General features: G+C 44.7%; 1 protein-coding gene across 2 annotated transcripts in view; it reads left to right on the top strand.

Moving 5' to 3' along the window:
* ADIPOR2 (adiponectin receptor 2) overlaps window positions 1–20,713 on the top strand; it is a 70,911-nt gene that overhangs the window by 26,912 nt on the left and 23,286 nt on the right. For both annotated transcript variants that reach the window (XM_007070806.4, XM_043540254.1), the window contains exon 2: window positions 7,487–7,721. In XM_007070806.4, the coding sequence (XP_007070868.1) occupies window positions 7,560–7,721 (162 nt within the window). In that variant the 5' untranslated portion in view covers window positions 7,487–7,559. The remainder of the gene's footprint in view (window positions 1–7,486; window positions 7,722–20,713) is intronic.

The following is a 20,713-nucleotide window of genomic DNA, read 5'->3' as shown; positions in this document are numbered from 1 at the left end:
GCTTTTTTTCTTGCTTGCTTTTACTTTTAAGTATTAAGAATATAGTGTCTGGTTTTGCTGGAGGACATCTAGGTGACATCCTGACAGCAGGGAGGTATCCAGATGTAAAGATTCAACAATCTTGCCCCTTCATGTAAGGTGCAAGAGCTCAGATTTCAGCTACAAAAGTTAGTAATTGAAGTTAAACGTCAACAACAACACAAATTTAAGCTAACTGAAAATCACTTTCTTAATTGCTCAACTTCCACTCTCTTGGATCTAGTGTGGATATGAATGGTCATGCTAAATTCTGCCAGTATAAGCTGCATCCACACAGTAGCCTTTTGCTGGTACAGGAATGTTGGTCACAAATCACATCCCTGATCAATACAGCTATGCCAGAAAGAGTCCTAGGGTAGACCTGGCCTGCTTGGTAAATGGCTCTCCCCCACCCAAACTGAAATAGTTCTACCAGTACCAAAAATTATAACCAGGCCATGGGTAACATAACAGGTGAGACCTTGCAAGAATGGGGCCAGTAAATTACTTGATATAGTATACTGGTATTCCAGCAAAGCAGTGGTAAGGCTGAAATAAGCAAAAGTGGCTGCCAGATTTCTACTGTATTAATAGCCCAAAGTCACTTAAAGTAGCCCAATCTGGGCAAGTTTTGGGCTAGTAGTCCAATAAATTATCTATCTATAGGCTGGGAATGCACCGCCAAGGTGCATGGAGGGGACAGTACCCTGGGCAGGGGCACAAACATGGAGGGCAAGAAGCCAGCCTCTGTCCCGGGCTGGGTGGCAGTAGTGAGGGGTTTGCTGGGGTCTGGAAGACATCCACGTATGGGGTCAGGGAGAGGGGGGTCAGGGAGAGGGCGCTCGAGAGAGCGCATGAGCCACTTGCAGCACAGACCGGACAGGGCGAGCCCACAAAGGGGTCCGAGCCACCAGTGCGGGGAAGGGGCAGCATCTTCCATCCTGCTGCAAATTTCACCCAAGGTGTGGGGTGACATCCTGACAGCAGGGAGGTATCCAGAACAGCAGCTGCCTCCTCCCCTGCCTGAGCAGCTCCAAAGGCTTGTCTTGAGCTCTCTCTCCTCCTCTCTCCCCAACACACAGGGCCGCTTTTGGGTGTCTCTACAGGGCATGGGCTAGGGGTGCACTCTGCCTACCTGGGCACATGATGGGTAGGGGGACACCCCAACATCAGCCCCCACCCAGATCTGCCCCCAGCTGGGCTCTCGCCTGCGCAGCACAGCAGGAGGCTCCTGAGTAGCAAGGCCAGCGATGGCTCCGTGGCAGGATAGGGGCAGTGTGGTAGCCACAGATGGCAAAGGGGCAGTGCAGGTGAGTGACCAATCACTTCGTTCCAGCAGCCACAGCTCCGTGCTCTCTCTCCCCCTCCCCCCGCCCTCCTCCTCCCTGGGATAGACACAGCACAGGCAGTGCCCCCTCCTCTCTCCTCTCCCCCTCCCCAGGGGGGGACACACAGCACAGACTTTTTGTATGATCTTACACACCATAGCTATATCAACCTAAGTTTTTTAAGCTTGCTCTATACTTAAGCCTGTGTTACTTGTTTTACTACCACTCCTTCATTGTTCCTCAGTTGGTTAACTAGAAATCTAGAGCTCCCACTGCCAGGTGGACTCTGAAAGGGAATGTGTCTAAGCAGCTGGGGCTCAGGAGGCACTGGGTCCGGGCTTAACGTGGCCAGGTTGTGAGACCCCACAGCCACAGAAGGATGCAAGTGTCTGCATCTGGGAGTGTGCCCGAGACCCCCCCCAGAGATAGGAACAGTGATTGATCACTACCCAGACTTAGTGCGGCTTAGCAGTAAGTAGGATTCAGCAGTTGGATCCAGTTGCAGTCGACTGGTATCTGCCCAAAGAGGGGGCCCGAGACCAGGTAGTGACAGCTTATTTGTGCCAGTGTATGGGAATAAACTATATTGATTATAAACACCTTTGTCCGAATACTTGCATCCACACTAGACAGAATACTTACATCCACAAATTTTAAGTCTGGTTAAACTGCTTAAGGGGTATGAAATATGCTGCATAATTGTGTCCTGGTTACAGGAAGGCAACCAGGTATCGGGTAAAACTACTGCCAAAGGTGACATGTTAGCTTACCATAGTTACTACTGGAGTATTAACCATGTTGTGTCTTTATATTCCATGAGTAGAGCCTGGCATGTCATTAACTGTGTAATAAACATGGCTAAATATTGGCATAGACAGGGTTTTAAAAGGTCCAATTAATCTTTGGAGGTCACATCTTTGTTGCTCTTTGACTGTAGACAGTTTTCTGAAGCTGGGTTAACTGTAGCAGGAGCTCATTAGTTTATCTGTCTAGGTTCTTATATTGTGGTTATCACCATGGTATCTGAATAAGTCACTAAGAAGGGTTTATCTCTCAGTGGTTGTATCATGGCAACTGCAAACCTTTTTCTTTAAATGGAATTTCAATGAGGAATGCAGCAAAACATTTTGGAGGCTCTAAACTTGAATTCTACAGTCTGTTCAGTCATATTCTCTCCTGTTGCTAATGTTAAGACACTTGGGTTTTTGGAAGATGTTTCTATGTGTTCTGATGAGACACTTATAATCTCCCCACTTTCTGTGTCTGTCAGCCTTGGCAGTGACCATGTGCATTTTAATGCTCTAAAAAGAGGGGGCAATGTTTTAACTATGACCTACTGAACAGATGTTACTGATCATGCTTATTTTTCAGTTACTTAAATAGGTTTCCCACCCCTGCCCTACAGAAATATATCTCCCGCAGGCCAGATCTGGCCCGTTGCTTAATTTCATCCAGCCCACAGAGCAGGGTCGGGGGCTCGCCCTGCTCTGCCTGCCCGGCGCTCCAGCCGGGGAGAGGGGTCGGGGCAAGACCAGTACCCTGACCACATTCCCCGGCTGGAGCACTGTGCAGGGGGTCAGAGCAGATGGGGGCATGGTGGGGGGCCCCCCAATTGGCTGGAGCTCCTGGGCACGCCCCCTTTGCCCAGTGGCTAATCCGCCACTGGGAGTAGGGCAAGCAAGCAGGCGGCCCAGTGGCAGCAGAGGAATGCTCAAAAAATGTAGGCCTTTCCCCTGGGGAGCCAGGCCTGGTGTGGGGCGGTGGGGCTGGAGAGTGGCGGCTCCTCTTGGAGCTGGGTATGCGCCTAGGGCCCCCCAATTGGCTGGGACTACTGGGTCCATCATTCCCCCTCCTCCCCCCCGCAAGGCTGGCTGGAGGGGTTGAGGGGGAGGTGGCCTCAATCCTTCCTGTCACCCCCCCCCCCCCATCATTGCTCACCCACCCGAAGTTGGGTCCCACCCAAGTGTCCTGTCTTGGCTATGCCATTGGGCTGCCCACCCCAGAGCCAGGAGAGGACAGCCCCTCTTGGTCCAGTTCTGGGGAGGATGCCCCACCCTCCCGGGGATCCTGCAGTTGGCTCTGGGCCCCCCAGAAATATACTGACAAACAGGGGAACTCAGAAGAGCCACATGACAGCACCAGGGGATGGTAGGGCTGATTTACGACAAGAACCGCATCACAGCATCGGATCCAAAGACCGGGGTAGTCAATAGCGTGGGCTTTGGATCAGACCCTTGCTTTATATTTGTGTGTGGCCCGCAGTTGGTTTGTGTTTTTTTTTTTTTCCCCTCTGTGGGTCAATGGCCCTGATAGAAAAAAGGTTCCCCACCACTGCTTCTAGGGGTTCTCAACTACTCATAGTGTGGACCATAACTTAATAAAACTCATTTGTCCTTCCTATTCATGACTGTAGCCCACTTTTTCCCATTTGTGATCAAATATTCATGTGGCAACTAGCAATTACTCACATGGAGAAGTCCTGTTAGGAAAGTGAATTTTTAGCTGTCTCTATTGCAATAGATTTTAGTCAGTCTGTTTTTAATCTAATCAGTCTGTTTTTGCTCTTCCTTTCTCTGTTCTGTTTCTTACCTACAAAAGGGTAATAAGCACCATATAACCAACTCTACAAAGATGAGAGTATGGGAGCCTCTTATACGTAATCTTTTGAAACTTTATTGTGAACATAAAATCATAGAAATGTAGGACTGAAAGGGACTTCAAGAGGGTCATCTAGTCCATTCCCCTGTGCTGAGGCAGGATTGAGTATACAGAGACCATCCCTGACAAGTGTTTGTCTAACTTGCTCTTAAATCTCCAAATATTCTACAGTATCCCTAAGAAACCTGTTCCAGTGCTGCTATCCTTTATATTTAGAAACTTTTTTTCCAAACATCTAACCTAAATTTCCCTTACTGCAAACTAAAGCTGATTACTACTTATCCTACCCTTGGTGAACATATAAAGAGGACAGTGATTAATTATCTTCTAACTTGAAGACTTTTATGTTCCTTCAGTCTTCACTTCTTTACACTAAACATCTCCAGTTCTTTCAACCTTTCCTCATAATCATATTTTCTAAACCTCTCCATTTTTTTCTGTCCTCTGGACTCTCCAGTTTGTTCAAATTCTTCTTAAAGCCTGGTGCCCAAAACTGGACACAGTACTCCAGCTGAGGCCTCACCAGTGCTGAGTAGAACAGAACAGTTTCCTCCTATTTCTTACATATGACACTCCATATTAATACATCCCAGAATGAAACTTGACTTTTTTGTGGCAGCATCACTCTGTTGACTCCTTCAGTTTGTGATCTCCCATAAGCCCTGATCCATTTCAGCAGTATACTGGCTTGCCAGTAATTCCCCGTTTTGTAGTTGTGCATTTTGTTTTTCCCCTTCCTAAGTGTAGTACTTTGCATTGTTTTTAACTGACTTGCATCTTGCTGATTTCAGACAAGTTTTCCGATTTGTCAAGGTAATTTTGAATTCTAATCCAATCCTCCAAAGTGCTTGCAAACCTTTTCACTTTGGTGTCAACTGCAGATTTTATAAGTGTACTCTATAACATCATTCAATTCCTTAATGCAGGGGTGTGCAAACTGCGGCCCAGAGGCCGGATCTGGCCTGCCAGCCATTTTAAGCTGGCCCTTGAGCTCCCGCTGGGGAGCGGGGTCTGAGGCTTGCCCTGCTCCAGCACTCCGGCATTTCAGCTGGGGAGCAGGGTCGGGGGCCACTCCATGTGGCTCCTGGAAGCCGCAGCATGGCCCCCATCTGGCTCCTGCGTGCTCCAATCGCCCTCCTTCGATGCTCCAATGCACAGGAGTGGGAGAAGGGATATGCTGCTGCTTCCCGGAGCCGCTTGAGGTAATCACCACCTGGAGCCTGCACCCCTGAGTCTCTCTCCCCATGCCCCAGCCCTGATCCCACTCCCACCCTCCAAATCCCTCTATCTCAGTCCAGAGCACCCTCCTGCACCCTATATCCCTCATCTCCAGCCTCACCCCGGAGCCTGTACCCCAGCTGGAGCCTGTACCCCAACCCCTGCCCCAGCCCTGATCCCCTTCATGCCCTCTGAACCCTTCGGTTCCAGCCCAGAGCACCCTCCTATACTCCAAATTCCTCATCCCCAACCCCATCCCGGAGTCTGCACCCCCAACCAGAGCCCTCACCCCATCCCACACCCCAACCCCACTTTTGTGAGCATTCATGGCCTGCCATACAATTTCTGTTCCCAGATGTGGCCCTCGGGCCAAAAAGTTTGCCCACCCCTGCCTTAATGCAAACTTTGGGTAGTACCGGACCCACGACAGAGCTGTGAAAGACATCACTTGATGTGTCCTTGTAGTTTGACAGCAAAACACCATTGTTAAATACTCTTAATATAGTTTTTCAACCAGTTGTGCACTCACTTTATGGTAATTTAATCTAGACCCCATTTTCCTAGCTTGTTCAGGCAATCTTTTGATTCTGTCATTTCCTAACACACCTGTGTCTTTGCAACCTTAAGGTTGTTGTTTATGTAGTTGTTTTTGCTTGTAACTTACAAGCTAATGTAGAATGCAGTATTGTAGCAGTGTTGATCCCAGGATATTAGAGACACAAGGTGGGTGAGGTAATGTCTTTTATTGGACAACTTCTGTCTAACCAATTGATTCTTACTGTGGGCATGTCTACACTTACCAGTAGATTGGCACTGCTGCAATCAATGCAGAGAGTGTTGATTTAGCGGGTCTGGTGAAGATATGTGCATTCCACCTCCCTGAGAAACATAAGGGAAGTCAACGGGAGACACTCTCCTGTCGACACAGTGCAGTGTAGCCACCATGGTAAGTGGATCTAACTACGTTTGACTTCAGTTACGTTATTCACGTAACTGAAGTTGCGTAAGTTAGATCGATTTTACCGTGGTAGGGTAGACCAGCCCTATATCTGCTTGTGATTTGTAACTGTGTGTTTAAGTGCTTAGATGCTACTGTAGTGATTAGTAGTAGATATATACCTTCAATAGATTGTCTTGCGTAAAATGAAGATCCCTCCCTTCCTTCCTTCCTCATGGATCTCAGAATTATTTAAATGTTAATGTCTTCTAGCATTCCTAACTGACCAATCACTGATTATGCTCCTTCCTGTTGCATTGGATCTTGAAGTGTCTAGCACAAAGTTGGTGTTGTAGAAGATGAGCAACTACTACCAGATAATACTCCCAGAATGAGGGAAGGCTAGGAGTCAGTTAACTTGAATCAAGAAATTTCCCACTACTTTAACACCATGAATGTGAGTTTCCCAAAATTTATTTGCAACAGCACATGAGTGTAAATTCACTTCAGGAATGGTTCTTAACAATCTTGAGGGGATAGAAAATGAGTCTTGGGGACCAGAAAGGAGCAACGACTCAGTCTTAGATTGGCTATGACAGAAGACATGCCACTTACTAGATTCTTTTTTGAAGATGCAGCCCACTCTTGCTCTAGTACTGGTACAGTTCCATTGATGGTAGTAACTGTGGGTGTGCTACTGTAAATATGGCAGCAGGCACTCATACCATTGTTTTTGTCTAACAGGTCTATAGGACGTGGTGGTAAAAACACCACTGGCTGCCTTAAACCCTAATGGAAAGACAATTACTACTACTGGCTTAAGAAAGGGAGATTTCCCAAGAAGTCTAATGTAAACAGGAGCTGGCACTCCGTCTTGTAATGCAGCCTGCCATGTGCCAAGGAATACTCTAAAGATTATAGTGTGTCTTTGATGGTTGTTTAGTGTCTGTCTAAAAGTACAGATTTAGCTAGAAAGAATTTTCATAGTATCCATGTTGAGAATTTGTTTCAAAAACAGAAATCTTTATTAAACACATCTAGTTGTGAATTGACTGACTGTCATATCAGGGAACATAATAGCTAGTGCTTTTGATGGGAACATTCCTTCTGCCTCCTTTAAAGGAAACCAGAGCAAGGAAAATGGTTAAGAATTACTGGTCATATGAGTAGAAATGGAAGTCTCATCTAATAAGAGGTGCCACAGATAGTCCTGTAAGAGCATGGGTACCAACTAGATAAATCTCCTTGCGTATAAGTGTGTCATATGCCTAACCAACTTTCTAGAATCTTTCAGACTTCAGCTATGTAAACTCTGTTTGCTTTTTAGGGACAACACATTGTCTTCAAAACCCATCCCACAAGAGGGAGCAGAACCTCTCTGAGAAGGGCCCCAGTGTCTCATGAATGAACCAACGGATCTCGATAACACTGTTACTCCAGAGCCAGTCCTACGGCTCAGGAAAGGACACATGCCTGACAGTGCAGGACAGTTAAGCTATGATGATGACCACTCTGAGGGGCTCCTCTTAGAGGAGCCAGCTTTATCCTTGGACCTGCAAAAGGTAAGTTGGGTACCTTGAAACTCTGCGAATGACTCTGGATAAATGAGGCTTGACTCTTAGATGCTGCATGTTTTGGAATGTGTGAATTAAGGGCCAGATTTTTATAAGGTATTTAGGCCCTTTATAAATGGGATTGAAATTATGAGATTTAGGCACCAAGGTGCTATTGAAAATCCCACTAGGTGCCTAAATACCTTTTAAAAATCTGGCCCTAAGAGCCTATAATCTGTTTTTTTTAAAAAGTCTGTACTCATATAATGAAGTATAAACCTATCTGAAATATGTAGTATACATGGGAAAGGAGGTGTGAGTGGGAAACAAAGGCAGTATGCTCTAAAAACAAACATATATGCAAACTTCCTGCCCATCAAATACGTGGGACTAAGCTATATGCTTGGTCAACTGAATTGGTTCATGTTGGATGAGTGTCTTCATCATAAGCTAAAGATTCTGTAATGGCCAGGAAGAAATATAACTGCAGCTCCTTTCTGTGCTTTAACAGCTCTGACTGCGAGGACTCCTGCTACTCTGTTGTCCTTGGAAGATGGGGACCACTTGGATAGTACTGTATAGAAAAATCAGCCTGTCCATGGCACTGTGCCTTGCTGATGCCTGTAAACAGAAACGCTCTGGTTTGAGATGGGTGTGTACAGAGGCATCATTCAGTCTGCTGCTAGGCTACAAATTGGCTGTTAGTACAGACTTAACTGAAGAGGCTTACAAATTCAGCTTAAAATATCCCTGCAACAAGGGTGAAAAACAGCCAGTGTTCATTGCCCTTCTAAAGGATTGCAAATAAGCAAAGTCTGTTCACTATACAGAATTCTTTTAACAATTATATACTTTCTTAGAAAGTATTTTGGGTATCACATGAGAACTTTTAGGACTCTGGTTCTATAATATAATAATATTCTGCCGGCTTGCCATTGTGTAGGTGGTCCTATAGACATCTGTTTGTCTTTACGCAGATGAAAGGTGTGTGGGGGGAGGGAAGTAGACTTACCTCCACAGCGTCAGCCAATGTCTAGTGTAAATGTTGCAGTGGTTACTGGTGGCATGTAGACTGATTTTTAGTGTTTAATTATTAGGGCTTCAGATTTGTCACAGCATTTTTATCAAAAATCATGGTGCAGTCACAGTAATTTTAGAAATGTCATAGGTTTCATGTGACTGCTCCATAATTGTTGATTTAAAAAACAAACCAAACAAAAAACCACAACCCAACAAATAAAATTCAGCTTTACCTCTTCAAAATCATAGCAGGCCAGCATTGGCTTCTTTTCCCCACCAAGGAGGCACCAACCATCTGTAGCAGCACCCTTCATCCAGGCACTGCAATCCTAATCCCAATCCAGGAGAAAAGGATGGTGTATGGGGGCTTGTGAGTGACCTTGCCCCACACTTACCCAGCAATGGCAATTCCTGTCCTGCAGAGTTGGGCCTGAGGGTTGAGCGCTAGCCTGACCCCCACTCGCCTCAGGCATGGGCAGCGGCAGCAGTCTCCTCAGAAGGCAGTTGGGCCAAACCTGAGCAATGCTGCTACCCCATGTTCCAGGAAAATAGTGGCTGTCTTACAGGCGGGGAACTGAATCACTGTAGGTTAAGTGAGTTGCCAAAATATCTTAAGTTGTTAGAATAAAATCATATAAAACCCACCATTCTTTACAGTGGGGAAAACATCTATTTAGCTTTATATAAGCTTATATTGAGCTTTCTTGGCTCAGCAGCACATAATTTTCTCTCTTTTTAATGAGGTACTGCACAAACCTACGACCCTATATAAATGTGCTTTCTTCGAGGGTCCTCTGTATATTCCCACTCATGGGATGTGCTGTCTGGTACAGTTCAGATGATGGACTCTTCTCATATTATAGCCTATTAGAGGACTTAGGTGCCCTTCTTACCCCTCCCTGTTGCATTCTTGGAAAGTTTTGAGGGAGAGTGTGTAAAAGGCACCATCTACCATGTTAATTCCATTCAGCTACAGCAGCAGACCGATATGAAGAGGTTCACCTCTATCAGACCCGTGTCTCTATAGAAATCTTTGCCTTACCAAGTATTCTTAATGTTTTAGTGTTAGTTGGTTCCGATTTAGTTTTTTCTAAATCTTATTTTTAGCTTTGTATATTTAGTTCAGATTTTGGTTCCAACTACTGGATTCATGGCAGATTCAAAAGCTAAAATATCTGACTTCACTAAATGAGCCTCTTGTCCAGTAGTCTTCCTAACATTCGGGGCCCATTACAAGGTGCTCTATCTGCAGCGCTCTTACCCCAAGGGCTTGCAAGGAGCCAGAACAGGATGCAAGTCTTGCAGGGAGCTCTGGCCACAAAACTTCCCATATCTGATGCATCTAAGGGGTCTGTATGTGAGGAAAAAGTCCATAGTTAGTGCCTAGTACTTCATGGATAGAAGATGAAGAGCACTGTACAAAAAGTTCCAATTTCTTCCCCTGGATCAGGGTCCAAGAGGTGAGGTACAGTTGGTTCGAGACTATTCGTGTCCGCCTCTGAATTTAGAGCCGAAGTGCAGGGATCCATTTACTTAGTTTCCATGTTTCCCTCTTGTTAGCAGGGCCAACTTACATTTCATAATGACAGACACATGAATTCTGGAGACCATAAAAGATGGTTATGCCACTCAGTTTGATTCCCTTCCGCAACCCCTCCTTCCATCCCTATTCTGGAACCTGTATCTGAAAGAAGTGTACTTCCATATCTTTCACCAGGCACATAAATATCTTTTTTTCTGGTTGGGCAAGATCACTTCACTTAAGTACAAATTTTTATCTCTTGGTTTATCTGCTGCCTTCTGGGTATTTATGAAGTACCAGTCAGCAGTTGCCACTCATTAAGACTCCAGGATATATTTATTAATCCTTATTTAAATCTCATCAGAAACCCTTTCCAAGGACATAGTTGACACATGTGCCTTTTGAAGAAATTAGTACTTTAAGACAGGGGCGTGCAAACTTTTTTTTTTTTTTTTGGCCTGAGGGCCGCATCGGGTTTCAGAAATTGTATGGAGGGCCGGTTAGGGGAGGCTGTCTCTCCCCAAACAGCCAGGCATGGCCCAGCCCCATCCAACCCCCCTCCCCTTCCTGACTGCCCCCTGGGAACCCCTGCCCCATCCAACCACACACACACACCCACTCTCCCCCGGCTTGCTGCCTGGAGCACTGGTGGCTGGCAGCGCGGCTGCACCAGGACAGGCAGCCGCGCAGCGCAGAGCACCAGATCAGGCTGGGCTCTGCCGCCCAGAGCATTGCGCCGCGCGGTGGTGTGGCGGCGGGGGTGACGGCCTCCCAGGCCAGGAGCTCAAGGGCCGGGCAGGATGGTCCCATGGGCCGTAGCTTGCCCACCTCTGATTTAAGATAATCAAGAGATCTCTATTGCTACATATGCAAAGGATTCCCTTTATAGGAGCAGTTCTTTATTCTCCAGAAGGCAGAGCCTTTCTTCCAGGAAGATTTCTGAAGCTTGGCACTACCATAACACTGCTTTGTCAAAATCCCACTTAAAAATTCTTTCTAGGTCTCGCATGCCTCATGGCTTCATTCACGTTATACTCTGCTCAGGCTGAAGAGTCTGCAGCATTGTCTGGCATTTAATTACAAACCAAATACAGACAGCACATTTGCATAGCTGATCATCTCAAAGGTATTTCTATGCTTGACGTGGTTAACATTTTGAGGGGTACCTTTCAACTCTCCATCAGAAGCAATCACTTTGGGCACCTCCAATGTGGATGGGGAGTGTATTTCAACAGATTAATTCACTGTAATTCTCAAGGGGGGAAAAAAACTATATATAAATATCACAGGGCAAGAACAAGGTGTAGTATAAGTTGTTGGACAATATGACAGTGATGGATTACATCAGGAAACGGAGGGATTTGCACTTCCCGACTTGCAAAGAGGCAGTTGTGCTGTGGGATTGGGTGTTAACATTTATCCTTCTTGCCCTACATCTAGTATGTAAGGACAACAGCTTGGCAGATCAACTGAGGACAGTGATAATGGAACTTCACAAATAGTCATTAAAGAAATAGGTGATGAGACCTTGAACCTGGGAGCGGTACCAGAACGCAGATTTATTTCTGACTAGACGTAGTTGCACAAGTTCTGCTCAGAACAGGACAAAACAGTCTGTCCATATAACATGCCTTTTCCTAGACTGGGGTGGGCAAATTTTTTGACCGAGGGCCACATTGAGGAATAGAAATTGCATGGCGGGCCATGAATGCTCACAAAATTGGGGTGAGGGCTCTGGTTGGGGGTGTGGGCTTTGGGGTGGGGCTGGGGATGAGGAGTTTAGGGTGTAGAAGGGTGCTCTGGGCTGGAACCAAGGGATTCAGAGGGGGATCAGGGCTGCGGCAGAGGTGCAGGAAGGGGTGGAGGTTCCAGCTGGGGGTGCGGGCTCTGGGGTACAGGAGGGTGCTCCGTGTTGGGATCAAGGGGTTTGGAGAGCAGGAGGGGGATCAGGGCAGGGGGTTGGGGCATGGGGAGAGGCTCAGGGTTGCAGGCTCCAAGCGGTGCTTACCTCAAGAGGCTCCCGGAAGCAGTGGCATGTCCCTGCTCTGCCTCCTACACGAGGAGCGGCCCCCGATCCTTGGAGCGGGGCCATGCCGCAGCTTCAGAGAGCTGCATGGTGCAGTCACCGACCTGGCACCCCGGAGCGGGGCTGAGCTGTGTCGTGCGGCCGGCAGGCCTTAGTTTGCCCGTCCCTGTCCTAGACTGTAGAAAGTCTTCTCTTCCTTTTCCACCCTTCCCTCTCATCCAGGAAGTGATAAAGAATAAAACAAAAGGAGCCAGAATAGTTTTGGTTTCCCTAGCACCCGGAAGGCAACAGTGTTTCTTTGATCTTCTTCACCTATTTAAGGGAGATCTGCGTCCCCAGATTTAACTTGACGGGAGGGCAGAATTAATTACCTGGATGCTCTTGCTGAACTCACCATTCTGCAAGGGGACAACATACCACCAAGAAACTGTAACTCTACGTTAATATAGTTTTTTTGTCATTGAATACAGTAAAAGTTTGTCATCTAGGATTTGTCAGTTTACTGTACACAATAGCTCTATGAAACTTCATTTTGACTTTAGAGATAACTGGCTTGTCCATTCCAAAAGCACAGATTCTTCTCACTTGAGCTTGAGAACAGCTTTTAACTATCAAAAGTGTGGTGCTTAGACACTGCCAAACTACTCCATCCAGTAGAGATAAGTTACCCATGCACACTAGCCAAGTATAGTACTTTTACCAAGCCATTTTATAAGCCTGTTAATAGAGTAGGATTGGTAGTCTGCCATCATATGCCCATCTTGCTCTCTTAAGGCAGTTGCTTGCTCCTTGTGCCTCAGTACATACTCCTTGATTATGTGTTGGAGGATTAAGATAAAGTGCAGTAAGACCGTTTTGTAACTGACTTAGAGGGTCCATGTGAGTTTAGTGCTCTTTAACTTCACACCTTTAATTTGTCTAACTTTTCTGAATGTCCCCATGTAGACATGCCCTAATAATACTCTTGCTGTTTACACACTCTTCTGTTGGGCTCCACAGACATTAGGCATAGCTACAGAATAAACTTCTTTCTTGAGTGTCCTCTGCATATTTCTTCTCCTGGGGTATGTGCTGACTGGTGCTGTTGAATGATGCAACCTTTTACTGGCAGTGTCTGTTAAAGCACTCATTCACCCCCTCCGTATAAAAGGGGGAGTGGCAGTGGTTGCTGCCTCAGCCCCTTCCAGCTGCTGATCACAGATGGATGTGAGCCTTCTTTGGATTCAAGATCTTTAGCAGTTAACAGTTAGTATCACATGATGGCGGATCCAAAGATATGTCCTGTGCTCTACAGTTTTCATGGCATCAGATTTCTGTTCTTGGTACCTAAAGTGCCTAGGCGAAGGTTACTCCCCTTTCTCATTGTGCTATCTGTGGGACTTCCACATCATGAGCTAGAAAGGAGAGGCAGAACAGACTCCAGGCTCTTCTACTACAAAAAGTCTTGTCAATTAAAACTACCAGGTCTGAGGTTTCTAAGGCTCCTGAAAAGAGAGATAAGAGGCCTGAATTGGCTCTGGGATCTTTGGCTTGAAGGGAGCCTTCTATTTCCAAACCATCAGCCTTGGCACTGAGCTCTGGATCCAAAAACACGAAGCATTTGGTAGCAAAACTCTTGGGCCCAGTTCCAAAAAGGGTACTGTCTGTAACTGAAATAGGTTTGAACAATAGACCACTATGCCTGAGGCCTCTGTAGAATTGGGGACCTTTGGTTCTGAAGGAAAAAAAAAAAAGTCGAAGAGTAAACATCTTTTGGTGTCTGGCACTTTTCCGGATTCAAATTGTGAGTATGTGGATACGTGCCACTAGAGGTTGAGATATAAAAGAGCATAATTGGATCATCTTCAGTTGGTTCCTCAGGAATCTGAGTATTCCAGCAGCACTGATATACTCTCTTGTGGTTACCATGTAGGTACAAGTGGAACTGTATCCCTAGGATCCTCTCCGTCCTTCGCAAAGACCAGGGGAAAAAGTCATTTAGATAAGAATCTGATATTACTCTTTCTCATAAGAAACACAAAAGTGATTCCTTACCATGTGAGTCATAAGTTGTTACCTCCATCTCCCAGGACCCCATTTGGGTCAACCAGGAGAACTTTATCATTTCTGTGGCTGTTGTGGATCCCTACATCAGTGGTATCTCCAATTTCCTTGTCAGATCTGGGTTCAGCTTCGTATTCAGAGGAAGACAGATACAACCATTTAGCCAGAGCCTCAGCATTCATTTGAGACAGACTACTGTAAATATATATGTACCCTTCTCACTGTGATACTGGACTGGGCAAATTGGCTTGAGTGACAAGTGCCTTCCTTACTGCACCTCGAGTCTTTACAAAATCCCTATCTGTAGTGGCAGCTTTTCTTAGATGACAAGGGATTTTTTGTTTTTTCTTTGTTTTAGATTATTGGCTCCTAAAAGCATCTTTTGAATGCTGTGTTGCAAAAGCTGGGATTTTTGATTAAGCAAAAAGAAATACATGTTGGTTCCATCATAAAATATCCTTTTCATAAGAGCGCTACTTGACACCAGAATGGCAAGGGCTTACCTCCCAGAGGACAAATTCCTGAAACTGAAATCTACCATTCAGGCTCTACTTCTGAGTCCATCTCAGAAAGCAAGGTTCTTCCTCTCCTTACTGGGTCTTATTACATCAACAACATGAGGGGCTCATCCTCTGTCTTGGATGAAATGAGACACATCGCTGGTTGGCAAGAAACTTCAGACCTGCAGAATGCAACATGAATCTAATACTTATCATTCTAAAGAGAATCCAGAAAACTTTTATGGACCGGAAGCATATACTGAGAGGGAGTGATGTTCAACCATTCCTCTCCTTCTGCAATAACTAGCAGGCATCTCAAAAACAGGCTGGGGTGCATACCTCACGAACTTTATTTCCAAGAGGTCCGTGGAATAAGCAAGAGTGTCCTCTTAATATCAATGTTCTGGAGTTGAGAGGAATTCCTTTGGCATTCAGGTAATTCTTCTGTAGGTGCAAGGATCTCTGCTTGAAGCAGGCAGACAATATGATAGCAATGTATTATGTAAACAAACAAGTCCTCACAGCTTTGCAAGGGGGCAGTAAAGCTTTGGGATTGGTATATACTTAGATATTTATTCAGTAGCTCTGCATGTGGCAGGGTGTCTCACTGGGTTAGCGGACCAGTTAAGCAAAGACTCTTTCCAGCTGCACAAATGGTCCTTGAAGGAGTGTTTGATCCTGCACATTTCTGCTCTTTGGGGTACTCCTAATAGAGACCTATTTGCCATAAGATTCAATACATATATCAATACTGTGCAGGAGCAGGAACGAACACTGCCTCTTTAATAGAGGCATTCTTTGTTAATTGGGATACAGAGCTGATGCATGCTTTCCCACCATTCTCTAATGTTGAAGGTTGTGAAGAAGATCAGACAGGACTCGGCAAGATGACTTATCTCCTCAGCATGGCTGAGATAGCAGTGATACACGGACTTGCCCCTTCTTTCCAAAGGGAATTAGACACTTATCTGTGTCACCACATGTTCTCTCGCAGCAGCAAGTGAAAGTGTACCATCCAGATCAACTTTTTTGTTGCATCTGACTCTGTGGACAATAGGACTCAGAGTTAGAGATACCTTTCTCTGTAGACTTACAACACGTTTTACTTCACACTAAAAGACAATCAACTGGGAAATATAACCATTTAAAATGGGAAAGGTTTCCGCTGAGAAGTATCTGAGAAGGGTATTGATCTTATGTCAGTTCCTTTAGTCCATATTGAAGTATTTGATGTTTTTAAAGAATAATCATTTATCTATTGCATCAGTCAAGGTATATTTAACCTCAGTAGTGGCTTTTCATATACCAATAGATACTAATTCTATATTTTTGTCATGATATTAAGAAGTTTCTGAAAGATTTATTAAATCTTTATCCCTGGGTGAGAGCTTATCCTCTCATGGAAATTAAACTTAGTGCTAACACAGCTTATGGTTCCATCCTTTGAACCTTTATCTTGTTCTCTATTTTTAATATGGCAACTAAAATTACGTTTATTATAGCAACAACTTCAGCCCGGAGAGTTAGTGAACTTAATGGCTGACCATCCATTTATAATGTTTCATAAAGATAAAGCAGTTCTTAGTTCTCACTCAAAATTTATACCAAAAGTAATTTTGGATTTCCATGTCAGTCAATCCATTACTTTAAAAGTGGTTCCACCCCCCACCCCCCCGACCCCCCACCACATTCACATAAAAAGTGAGGTAAAGTTACATTGCTTGGATGCTAAAGGAGTGTTAGCTCTCTATTTAAATAGGACCAAGGATTTTAGAACTTCACGTAAACTGTTTGTTTCATATGCCTCGTGATCTTCCCCCTGCTCTGCTGAGGGCACACTTTGCTGGAGCAGTGGCTGGCTGCTTCTACAGCATGTTTGTGGCATGACCCACTAATGGAAGTTTGTAAAGTGGCCACGTGTAGTTCAGTACCTGTATTTACTAAGCATTACATGTTTAGATATCACAACTAGAGAGGATGCCCAGTTTGGTACATCAGTTCTTTATTTAATTAGAACTCCTTGCCATCCATCTTTTTCCCCCTATATATACTGTTGATTAAACTGTCCCAAGAGTGTGACTGTGCAGAGGACACGGAAAGAAATGAAGCTTACTTGTAACCAAGGTTCTTCAAGATGGACTCTGCATATTCACATTCCTCGTCCTCCATCCCCTCTTTTGCAGAGCCCTAGTTATTCCTGGGCTTGCATTAGCAGTGGAAGGAACTGATTTAGCAACTGCTGCCAGTGCCGTAATCAAGCATTTTAGCGCCCGGGGTGAGGAAACATATATGCGCCCCCTAATGGTTTTTTCATCATTTTTTTCCACCCCTGTGGCTTTGCACCTTGGGCAACTGCCCTGCTTGCTCTGCCCTGGTTACAGTCCAGACTGCTGCCACATCCCCTCTTATATCCCTGTCCTCAGAACATGTGTGAAAGCTGAGGAGAGGGACTGGGAGAGGATGCATGAACACTCAAATAGGCACTGCTAGTAGGAAGCTGCACTGTCAGTGTATCCAAGTGTGTGAATCTCTTATAGGTAAGTAACCTTCATTTATTGCTGCAGTTGTGTGTGAACCTGTATTGTTTGTTCACTTTTGTCCTTCTCGTCCACACTCTATTATCCACACTCATTGCTCAGACTGCTGGTCTGCTTCTCTAAACTCTCCCTGCACCTGATGAGCATGCATGCACACTTGCCACCTCACCCCTAGATGGAAATGATTCTGTCTAAACATCAGGACTGGTAGTACTCGGTCCTGATATAATTGTATTTTTAAATGGTCTAGCTAGGGAACTACTAGTTAGAAATGCACACTTCATACTGTTGGAAAGCTAGGATTATTTCTCCCAAATCATCACACTCGTTCTTGTGACATAGCATCCATTTCTTGCCCTGGAAGTACAGTATACTAAACCTCTTAGAAGTACAACATCCTGACTTTAAAAAGAAACCCAGTAGATTTTTCCTAAGGATCCTAATCTTTTAGTATTAAACTTGTTTTTTGTACCCCCCAAGGCCTCTGCAGCTAACACTAAGACACCTGACTTTATAAGTAAGTGACTATAAAAAGTACAAATAAGAGTATTAAACTTCACATTTTCTGCAAAATTGACAATGTTAATGCGTGATGGTTTAAAAGATTAATGGCAACCTACCTAACATGCTTATGAATCATACCAATAATACTTATTCCACAACACACCATGTATTAGGGATGTGTCCAATTTTTGTACTAAATACAAGAATTGATACATGTTCATGTTAAACAGTATTATAACCTTATTTGGATTTTTTTATACCTGAAGCTGCAATTAGTCCTCCATCTACCCCATAGCTTTTTCATTAATTATAGCAGTTGAGGACGCATGTGCATTCATGAAATGCTTCCCCTTTCAGAGAACATTCATCTCCCCTAACCCCATGTAGCCTGCTGTAGCATTGTGGCAATATGCAGTTGCACTCTCCACCTTTGTACTTTTTCTGTTTGCTTATGTGAAGTAGTGACCTGATATCTAAATCTTGTGGACGGTTAGTGACACTGAAGATGATAGTTCAGTTGTGGTGGGAGTGGGACTGAGCAAATCAAGGCTTTTCTTGAAGTCTCTCCCTCTTCTTGGTTTTAGATCTGTGTGTATGTGTTGGTAAAGCATTCTTCAGCAGGTGCTTCCTTTCTCCATCCCATGCTGGTTCGCCTGGCTTCTGTGACAGTCTTCTCTCCCCCCGCCCCCCTTCCTTTTTAGTTTCTGTATAATCTGGATTGTTTTTGTTCCCCTGCTGTACTTCAGGCAGAGATATCTCCTAAAGAAGTGCCTCTTACTGTGGCTTTGTTGAACCAATACAATCAAATGCATGTGACTTTTTTATAACCTGATGAATGGGCTTTTTATACAGCCCTAAAAACCTGTGCTTGACTCTTTCTGCTTTTGTATTTTAATTCTCCATTGACAGAAAGTGAACAAAAGAACCATTTTCTTTGCATTTATTCCAACCACCACAGTCTTTTGTACTGCTGAGTGATGTTTTCTTTCTTGTGGCTGAGCGGTACTGTGTAGTTCTAATGTGCGGCATAGAAATGGCTCAGTGAAATGGGGACCCATTGCTCTGAAAGATTTAATAGCCTGTGATGGGGAAAATAATGCACTAGCACTTACTTCTGTAAGTGGGTAGAAGGAGTCCTGGAGGATGTCCAGATGGAGCATGTCTCAAAAACTGGGGCTGTTACTTCTCAATGCAACTAGTTTGACCTTTTCGAAAAAGGTTGTGATGTCAGCATATTGTTAAGACTCTGCTCGGACTTAAAGCACAAAGTGGTTTAGGTGGTAAGGACAAGGTAAAGAATTTCTTTTTAAAAAAGAAAGATTAAAACTTGAGTCTGAAGATGAGCAAAAGGTTTGGGATAATAAATCTCGGCAGAAGATTGGGATTGTATTTGCTGTAGACAGTTTGAGGAGGGGATCCAGTTTAAGCCTCCCAGTGCAAAACTTGGCACCAAGGACTTTAATGGCAAGCTGTTAGGTGGCAGTATTCATAATTTAATTGTGCCTTTTGGATTTTGTGTATTAAACATTTACATGCATCTATCTTGCTTTGTTCAAACAAGTTAATTATTTTTATACCCCTGCCTATTTTCTCTGGTGACTGGCATTTGGCTTTATTGTTACAAACTGGTTTGCTGTATTCACCATGTTGTCTTTTATCGTGGATTATAAGCTTTTTGGCCAGGGACTCTTGTTTGTACAATGCCTCGCTCAGTGGGATTGTAGATGGTACTGTAGTATATGTAAATTGGAATATGTTTGACTATAACAGGGTAGCTAAGGATCTCTGATACATCCAGACCTTGTTGCCCTAGATTGTCTTAGTTTCTTGCATTCTCCTATTCCTCTATTTATGTTTTACACACCAATGCTTGTCAGTAAAGGTAATTGTTTTAGGGAACAGGAAAGAGCAGTGGTTCTATCAAAGGATGCTTACTGGGACTCTCTTCTGCACATCTGAAATAATATAGCAACATCGGAGTTACTGTCTCCATTGGCTATTCCTGACATACACAATGTACACTTTGTGCTGAGATTGTTACTGGCTGAAGCAAGTAACAAGCTCCGGTGTTTGTTAGGAAGTAATATCATAGATTGTCCCAAAATTCTTTGCTGAGCACAATCTGCCCCAAACTCCTGTGGGCTCTATGCCCCTTGTATCCTATGGACTCCTGGAGTATGGGGTGAGGACCTCCATTTCTGGGCTCTACAGGCCAGGACTGCAGTTGGTGCAACCCTCTACTGAACAGTAAAAGAAAACAATCGCACATCCAGAGCTTACTTATAGGTTTTAAGCCTGTGGGTATGTGCTAAAGGGAGAGGAGCGTCCGTGATCTTATTTAGCCTTGAGGAGGCAGCACCCCACCCAGAAGGGCAGTAACATATGGCAAAGCCAGGGTTCTTTGCCCCTGCTTCTTTCCACCTATTACCCAAAAAGCTAGCCTGAAACTTAGCAGGAAAAGCTGTAATGAGGGAGGTCTGCTTGCACTGTAGCTGGGTCAAACTCAAAGGCGTCTAGTTATTTGTCTGGAAGCTGCTTTGCAGGGGAGCGTTGGCACCCTGCTGTATTCTGTGTTCTCTGTGCCTGTCAGCTGGTTTTATAACAATCACATGCTGTGCTCTTGTGTAGCTAGGAGAGGGAGGAGGGGTTTTATTCAGCACTCACTGGTACAAATGTTTGTCTGCACAAAGGTTAGATTCCACATAGCCGTATGCCTTTGTTCTCGTGGAGATCACATCTGCCTCACTTGGACAAATGTGGGGGAAGGGACTTGAGGCAACATTTCTAGCATCCCCAGTTATTGAAAGAAAGGCTACCTGTATGTTCCCTTTCACAAGCTACATAAAACT

Source organism: Chelonia mydas, chromosome 1, assembly GCF_015237465.2.
Source record: "Chelonia mydas isolate rCheMyd1 chromosome 1, rCheMyd1.pri.v2, whole genome shotgun sequence".
Classification (NCBI taxonomy): Eukaryota; Metazoa; Chordata; order Testudines; family Cheloniidae; genus Chelonia; species Chelonia mydas.
This window is presented reverse-complemented; position numbering and strand designations above follow the sequence as displayed.